Source organism: Ipomoea triloba, chromosome 11, assembly GCF_003576645.1.
Source record: "Ipomoea triloba cultivar NCNSP0323 chromosome 11, ASM357664v1".
Lineage (NCBI taxonomy): Eukaryota > Viridiplantae > Streptophyta > Magnoliopsida > Solanales > Convolvulaceae > Ipomoea > Ipomoea triloba.
The window spans coordinates 22,744,877-22,753,422 of record NC_044926.1 but is presented as its reverse complement, the minus strand read 5'-3'; the positions used below and the strand labels follow the sequence as shown (position 1 = coordinate 22,753,422).

Sequence of the window (8,546 nt, the reverse complement as noted above, 5' to 3'; positions counted from 1 at the left end):
TTTGGCTAAAATCAAGTATATCATGCCAGGACTAAGCATATTGATGTAAGGTTTCATAAGGTTTGAAAGTTAGTTGCTTCTGATGAGATTTTGTTGAAGAAAATTCATGCAAGTGAGAATGCGACAGACATGTATACAAAGGCAGTTACTAGTGACAAGTTCAAACATTGTTTTGACTTGTTGGGTGTTTCCAGATGTTAGATGAGAATGGTTATCCAACCCATGGGTATACGGGGGTGGTATATGTGCGATATGTCTTTTCTCCTAAAGGTCATATTCATTAAGGTGGAGATTTGTTGAGTTTGTCTCATATAAGGAATACGAATTTGTCTCATATAAGGAATATGAGTTTGTCTCATATAATATAAGGAATATTAGGAGTGGAGCAGATTGGGTCGAGCCCATAGTACAAGGGTAGACGCCTATAAATACATTGGTTGTATCTCTATGTGTGGTATTATCATTACAATTAATAAAAGAATAGTTTTACTCATGTGGATGTAGGCACATTGTCAAACCACGTAAATCGTGTCTTCTTTACTTTTCTGTCATTGTTATTCTTTCTTGTTCTTGATTAATCTCAATAGTTAGTATCAAAGCCAAATTCCTAGACCACAACCGAGATAGTGGCGTAGTCCTATCCACTTGTCATGACTCAATATGGCACATGGAGGTATCAATGGCGAGGGTAACAACCTATCCATAAACTGTGATTGTGGAACGAACTTTCAGACATCTTTTCAAACATATCGAGAGAATATTAATAGCAATTTTTAAGAAATCCGTAACATTCTCGCAAACATAAACCTTCAATTAGAAGGTAATAGTGCAACTCCGAGCATTATCAATGATTAAAGTCCGTTGACAAAGCATGTGGGCAAAAATCGATAGCATCTCCAATACCATCTGAAATTGGAGCTACCAACTTTTAATGGCTATTTGGACACAAAAACCTTTTTGGACTGGTGCTTTGAAGTAGAACACTATCTAGACATGCCGAGCCCCCGATGACAAGCATGCTAAAATGAAGGAAAATGAGAAAATTTTTGATGAGTAGATTTCTACCACCTGACTATCATCAACATTTGTTTCATCCGCACTAGAATTGCTTCAAAGTGTCATTGAATACATTGAAAAGTTCTTTTGGTACACATGAATTGAGGCAATAAAAAATAAATAAAAATGAACGCATGTATAAAGTTTAAGAGACGTGAAATTTGGTGACTACTTTTATTGAAAATTCATATTAGCTTTAAATATTATTAATATTTTTCAATCCCCATTATGTTTATTTTACATTTTTCACGCATACTTTTAATATTTACAACTCTTCAATTATCCTAATTTTCTATTTAAAGACTTTTGTATCCAAAAGTAGCAATTTTAAATACAATTAGAAAGTTTATGAATTAATTTAATTCTTAAAAGCTTTTCTCTTAATCACTTGTTGACATCGTTTCCCTTGTTCTACATCACAATCTCTTGTTATATAGTGCAAATCATAAGATCTTGAATCTCCTTTAGAATCAATCATACATACATACATACATATATGTATGTACGCATGCATTCATTTCTGCATAACCTCTCCACTAAAATATAAATGAATATATGACACAATTTTGTACCCAAAGGAACAGAAGATGAAAGTGGCTTTCAAGAATCTGCAAATGAACATTTTTTGCACTAGTTTTTCTCAGCCAAGTCTGTAGCTATGAGGGGGGGCTGTTAGCTATTTGTTATTGTTCTGTAGTATTATATACAAGGCATTTTATGGTATAATCACTACAACCCATTGCTTCCTCAAAGTAAATAAATCGTCGAAAACCACATATATATTAGACTCAACAGCTACACTCTGGCTGCTCTAAAAAAGCCAATGCTTCTTTCGCTGGATTCTGGTTTGAACCTCTGTTGCATATCGTGGAGAAAAATAATATCAGACCAAAACTGGAAAAACCATCATTATAAAGCCCGAGAAACAAGCGTTAAATACGAAAGTTAATTAGATCGTAGAAGGATTTAGCTACCTCCAGTTTCATATAATGAATTGTAGTGTACCTCGCTCCAAAAGCTCAGCCAGAATTCTACACTTAAAAGGAGCTTATAAATCAGAATGTTGAAGGCAGAAAAACAAGAGCTATGACTGATACATAGTGATAAGATTTTCTCAGGATTATTGAAAACTGGAGTGGTTGACATAGAGATATGTCCCTACATTATCACGAGTATGAAAATCAAATGGTAGCTATATTTTTGCAGCAAATATGTTTCGCATATGAGTATAGCTATAGCTGCATTTTTATATCTGCCACCCTGCTGTCTTCTTGGATCAAGCTCAATGCATTTTCCCCTTACATTGAGAATAATATTTTAATTGTTACACCTTAACTACCACCAGGTAGTGATTCCCCTAAGTCACTTGTTTTTCGAACCTAGTTTGTTGGGCGGAGGCCAGTAAATGCCAAGTCTGGCTGGGGGATTGTTGGGTAGAAGCCGGTAAAAGGCTTAAAAGGCCAAGTCCAGCACCCAGTGTCTCGAAAATGAGATGGCGGTCTATAAGGAAATAAAGTTGTGCCTTCGCTATTGGCTATAGCTTTTGGCGTAGTGGTAAGCGCTTGATCCTAACAAGTGGTATCAGAGCCAGGTTACGGGTTCTACTAGCTATAGTCTTTATAGAACACTGTCCTTATTAAATCTGCTATAGTTATTTATGAAATTTGGACAAGTTCCATATCTTCATTGCCCAGTTAACCTGCCTCATTTTCAATTGCTTTCTAAATCCACTAACTACATATATCTCAATCCAAGAATAGACCTTTGGTATCTGTTTTAGTCAAAATAAACAGGGAGGCAAGCTAATATATGACCGGTTTTCGTGGGATCCTTTCTGCAATGTCCTGCATATTTGGTGATTCACTAAATAAACATGGGGGATCCATGGTACATACTAAACACTTTTTAGCAATGTGGATTTTGCAATATATCTTATTTCACTCTTTAATTAATCTTATATTTATATTTTCATTTATATTCAGAAAACAAAATCATTTTCATAACCTGAAAAATATAGAAGTCAGTCAGAATTAAACATGTTTTTTTTTTTTAAAAATAAAAATTAATAAGATAGATTTTTCCCATTTCAGAAGGTTAAAGGAACAAATTGAAAATTTGCTACATACCTTTAGAAGGTTGGGTGTCCTTGGGAAGGATCTCAATGTAACAGGTGTCTCGAAAGGAAGTTACTAAACATATTTTAGCTCCAAACTGCAAATAGTCGCTAAGAATAATCAAAGGGTTGTACTGAGTGACAATCTAGAAGTCCATTCTCTAATAAGAAGAGGAGACTTATAAGTCCAACACAATAGAAGGGGCACTAACAGCAACTTTGAAAAATTAGCTAAAACATGCAAGCTTCAAGGGAAAGGCCGGAAATCAGAGTGTGACGAGGCACTTAGTTAAAGCGAGAAAGAAAACATTACAATGGAAATGAAAACAAAATAAACTTACTCGATCTGCTGCAGCTTGGAGAGTAACATGATCTCCCCATTCCCCTGTTCTGATAGGTATTAAAGCTATGTTAGTGATGAGTGAGGTGTGACCATTTTTGTCACTAAAGAACAATAATGCTTGAAAAATGTATTTTTAACCTCTTCATCTTCTTCAAGTAGCTTTTATACTTCATTGGAACGTAACCTTCATATAGCTTTCTGTAATGTTTTAGCTGAAAAGAATTTAGAAGCTAAGGCCCCAGATGAAAAAATAGCAACAGAGAAAACACAATTCTGCTCGTTATCAAAATGTGGATGTTCATGTATAGAGAAGCGTCTAGGATAATGGTGGAAGCTTATAATATACGGAGTATATGTTTTGCTTCTAATACATATGCTCTACTTATAATGCATAAGCTATAAACGTTGGTATGGTATTTAGCCCATTTAGTAAATTTATGTAAATTAAGCAAATTAAAAGCTGTGATGATGAGGAGCAGGATAGCCAAATTTCAATCTGTTCAGAATTATTGTTTGTGTTTTCAATTGTCTTTTAGAATTCCCAGCAACAGTCTTTCTCCTTGAGCAGTCTTTCATTTATTATCTATTTATCCGTGTTTTTCTACTCCCTATTTTCTCTCTATATATTATACTAGTGTTTGTATTGAGGGTTTAAGCTTTGAAATAATAAAAATCTCTTCTTCTTCAACACGGTATCAGAGTCATTTTCTGTGCCCCTGCTTCTTTTTTTTTTTTTTTTTTTTTTTTTTTTTTTTTGCATGAACTAGTACCATTACTATTCATCCAAAACCTAGAACTTCAATTACTATTTATGAGGATGAGGATGAGGATGAGGAGGAGGAGGAGGAGGAGGAGAAGAAGAAGAAGAAGAAGAGCCATTGTTTAATTTTGAGGTTGAGGAATCTAAAGGAGAAGAGGAAGAAAGATATGTTCCACTTGATGACAAAGAAGAAGATGATTATGATGGGGTTGAAGAAGAGGGTTAAACATTTAATATCTAATTATCTATTTAGTTTATGGTTCTTTATTTATGTTAAGACTTAAGACATCAAGTTTTCTACAATTTTATCAATTTCTGCAATTTTTAACTTCTTATATACGGAGTATATAATATATAATATTAATGTCTGTCATTGTCAACACTAGTCATAACTCAAAAAGGTGTATATAGTATGAAGATTTTGGGTGTAGTGTATACCTTTCCAACCCATTAAGACACAAATTTTAATGGGTTCTTAACTGGTCAATCCATTAATGACCCGGGACACGTTAAGGCTAAACATTAACCTATTATTTTCATGTCCAATTTTGTGTCTTGTTAACGGATAGTGTAAAAAATTGCCAGGTCTAGGATGGTAGGACCTTCCAACATTTCCACCTAGTCTTACTAGTTCATCGGATAAGGAACCACCAATTTGCTCAAGAAAGTAATCAAGAAGTCCCTTTAAGGAACAAAGTATTTCCTTGCTACTTTTGCCTCTTGACTTCACAGAAATTTCTTCTCTATGACATCTCATTCAACCCAAAGGGTTTTCCCCATCTCAATTGGATTGAAGTTCATGTATTAGAAATTGAAATGGACACTAGCATAGTTGTTACTTGTTACGATTTTCCTTGGCCTTGTATAATAATTTTGGCAATCAGGTCTAGTCCCTCTCTCTTGTATTTTATAACAAGCCCCTTTGGTCCTCAAAGAAGAATATTTAACCCAAAAAAGAAACCCCTCTGACGTTTCGAGATCTTACATCAATTTTTTGATGATCCTGTAGCTTATGGTATATTATATATATACAGTTATTGAGCATGCTATGGTCTACTGATGACATTTCACACAAATGGCGCATTGAACCCCCAATATGCTTCACAAAGCAAAATAAACAATGGAAGCAATAACATATAGAACTGTAGAAATACGATACAGAAACCTAAGAAAGCATACGGGACCTCTGCATGAAATATCGAGTCAATAATTGCCGAAAGATAGAGCTGAGAAGTAACTCATAAAAGTTAATGTAATCATACCTGTTTGACAACCTGCTTTCTTACATACTTGTGGTAATCTTGATTTCTATAAAGCTGATCTGAAAGGGCTCGGAACTGCCAAATGAGGTCAGTTGTAAATATATTAAACAGTGATAAAGGCATGGTGAGCACTGAGCAGAGAGAAAATTCATTAAGTTATTACAAACCCATAAGACAACAAAGGGCACACGTAATTGACTAATGAAATAAGGCTGAAAGACTAAGTTAAAGGAGACTAACCTGGCAATTCCCATCTCCCTGAATTTGAATTTCAGTAAGACCATATGTTGCCAACCTGAGAGTTCACTAAAGATGTGTGAAGTGTTTTTAAAGTGTTGCAAGAAACACCGTCTTAGAAGTACTATAGATGATACAAAGAGAAAACAAGTACTAAGTTGCCTATGGATGCTAGAACTATTTATTTTCTATAAAGGATGCATTTAAAATAATCCATTATGAAGAAGAGAAGAATACAACACTACAAAAATATTAGGACAGATGATTGCAAATTGGGGAAATATTTTGGCAAGATCACTTCCAACGAAAAGACCAAACTCCAAGACAATGTTGATCCTCTAACCCTCTTTTTCAGAGCCATAACCCCATGAAATTTGAAAGAATGCCCACCACATTAGAAACTCATTTGTAAAAACCGGTCACCGCATATTAAAATAAAAGTATAAATTCGATGGTGGGGTCAACAGGAAACCCAATAACTATTTTCCAGCTACTGGCTTATCAGACAAAAATGATGTTTGGACAAGTCTAAACTTGAAAAACTATGAGAACAATCAAAGTAATGGGTTACCTGCCAGAGAGCCTTGAGTGGTCTAATGTGGCATCATTTGTATCAGGTATCTCTCCAATTACCCTTGGGGTGTGCTGCCAATATTTAGAACATAAGCCCTTAGAAAGAATGACAATCCAAGTGTGCATTCAACAGTTTTATAATTTAATTCCTATTTGCAATGTTGTAAAAATCAGCCTAGGCACTAGGCGCCCCTAAGCCGAGGGGATTTCAACCCCAGGCAGCTTTCAGTCGGCTGGCCAACTAGGCGCCCTCATCACCAACTTGGCCAAGTCAACGCCCAACTCAACCGAGTGGTTTTTTCTTTAATTCCCTCACTTGTACATCATCACATTCTCGGTTGCTCCTCTTCCATATTCCTCCAGCCAGGTACTCAACTAACAGTCTAATATATGTAGTTAACTAGTTTGGAAGATTATAACAGTTTAACAGCTCACAGCCTACTGCCTTTTCTTTTTCTTTTTTTAATAATTACTTGGCCGCCTAGACCCTAGGCGCCTCCTCAGCACCCGACTACCGTCTAGCACCTTCTGCAACATTGGCTATTTCTATACATCTAGACAGACAAGTTCTATTATCCTATACCTAAACTCCTATATAAAATAAACCTCAATGATGCATAAGATCTAGATAGAAAAACCTAATTGCTTTCCTTTTTAACAGATCACATTACTTCAGCAAATGAAAAAGCTTTTTACCACCCCCATTATCTGTAATTTACTCATACATACCGGAATTGAGTCTAGATGAGAAAGCCTCTTTCCAAGCTTGCCCATGTGCTGCAAAGCATTTTCCTCCTCAGCTAATATCTTAGCAATAGTATGATCATCCTCCGTACCCAATGAATTGCTATTCAAACTAGCACTGGAAATCGAGCTTGAGGAGCTTGCCCTTGAATTCCCATAGTGTTCATTCATCATAAAATCTAAGCAGAAATCAAATCAATCACGAACACAGCAACAATACCTACTTGACATAAAATATACCAAAAGAGAAAATTCAACTAATTGAACAACATAATATGCCAAAAACTAAATACCAATCAATGATTTACTTGAAATCTTGAAGGAATAGAAAGTACCCTTTGTTCAGATAAGAAGATTGAGATTACTAAATGAACATTTGGATTTGATTTCAAGAAAAGAGAGGAAGACAAATATACATACCAAGAAGAGGAAGGGGTAAGCTTTGAATTGGACTAAACTTTTGTATAGCTTCCACAGCAGAATGAGATGAAGGCAGTTTGGTAAACAAACAACATCACCATTTACTAAGACAAAACGTGTGAAGCAGATATTTTTTTTAGAGACAGGCCCTCTGGTCAAAAGTGGGTGAAGAGTGGTTTGTAAGCGTGTGATCTATAACTTTTTTATTAGTACAATTCTAGAAAATTAGAAAGTAGATTAATGCTATGCTAATTTTAAATTGGCTAAAGTGTCATTCCGTACCATCAACTATATTGGATTATTAATGCTATGCTGCACCTTGAACTTTCATAACATCCATTTCGATACACAAACCATTAATTTTTTTCATCTTGCATTTTTTACAGGTTACCAGGTTACTATGATGACATGGCACGGGTAATTAGCTTATGTGGATCTTCTTTTTAAGTCAACCCAAAATTTTTAAGTAAACCCCAAAAATCAACCTCTCACGCTGCCCCTCCCCTGTGCCTTCACCCAGATCAGTGTTCACTAGACCAAATCACCACAGCCCTTCCACAATCCACTATTCCTCCCCTCCCTTGCGGCAGCGTGCGCCGAGCCCACCAACGACCTGCCTAAGGGTGACCGCGGTTCGTTTCCGTTCGGAACCGCCAGTTCACAGTTCCAAGGTTACACAAATCAGATCGAACCGGAACCTTATATAAAGGTTCCGGTTCCGATTCAATCGGAATTCCTTTTTTTTTCTTTTAGTATATATAATTATATATAATATGTTTTGTTATTATAAAAACATATTATAAATTTTTTTAATTATTATTTTGGCTACTGCCTACTGGCAATAGCTAAATATAATTTTTTTTAAATATATATATTTAGCTACTGCCAGTAGCTAAATGCCTAAATATAAGAATTTATTATTATTATTATTATTATTATTATTATTATTATTATTATTTTACGGTTCCAGTACCGGTTGTTGGGCTGGAAAAGGTGTAGAAGAAAACAAAAAAATTCAAAAAAAAAAAAACAAAAACA

The 8,546-nt window shown here is 35.2% G+C and overlaps 1 protein-coding gene across 4 annotated transcripts; it reads right to left on the bottom strand.

Annotated features, from left to right (window-relative positions):
* Positions 1-1,523: 1,523 nt before the first annotated feature.
* LOC115996618 (OVARIAN TUMOR DOMAIN-containing deubiquitinating enzyme 11) lies at positions 1,524-7,656 on the bottom strand. Of its 4 annotated transcripts, none has more exons than XM_031235938.1 (10): positions 7,509-7,656; positions 7,074-7,267; positions 6,343-6,416; positions 5,775-5,829; positions 5,535-5,609; positions 3,651-3,724; positions 3,511-3,559; positions 3,183-3,267; positions 2,031-2,087; positions 1,524-1,911 (listed from the first exon to the last, which is right to left on the bottom strand). In XM_031235938.1, the coding sequence occupies exons 2-10, from the start codon at positions 7,260-7,262 to the stop codon at positions 1,868-1,870; spliced, it is 702 nt and encodes a 233-aa protein (XP_031091798.1). In that variant the 5' UTR covers positions 7,263-7,267; positions 7,509-7,656; the 3' UTR covers positions 1,524-1,867. The 4 variants fall into 4 exon arrangements, with proteins under 4 accessions (XP_031091798.1, XP_031091796.1, XP_031091797.1 ...); XM_031235936.1 differs by having other exon boundaries at positions 7,074-7,308; positions 7,509-7,655; XM_031235937.1 differs by having other exon boundaries at positions 7,074-7,308; positions 7,424-7,630.
* Between the last annotated feature and the right edge of the window lie 890 nt (positions 7,657-8,546).

What these genes read in the sequence shown, in the direction of transcription:
- LOC115996618 (XM_031235938.1), bottom strand. Translation starts at nt 7,262, where the DNA reads ATGATGAATGAACACTATGGGAATTCAAGGGCAAGCTCCTCAAGCTCG. An exon ending in AGGGAGATGGGAATTGCCAG is followed by an intron (nt 5,610 to 5,774) that starts GTTAGTCTCCTT and finishes CTCATTTGGCAG; the next exon opens with TTCCGAGCCCTTTCAGATCA. An exon ending in GGACACCCAACCTTCTAAAG is followed by an intron (nt 2,088 to 3,182) that starts GTATGTAGCAAA and finishes TTTTAAGTGTAG; the next exon opens with AATTCTGGCTGAGCTTTTGG.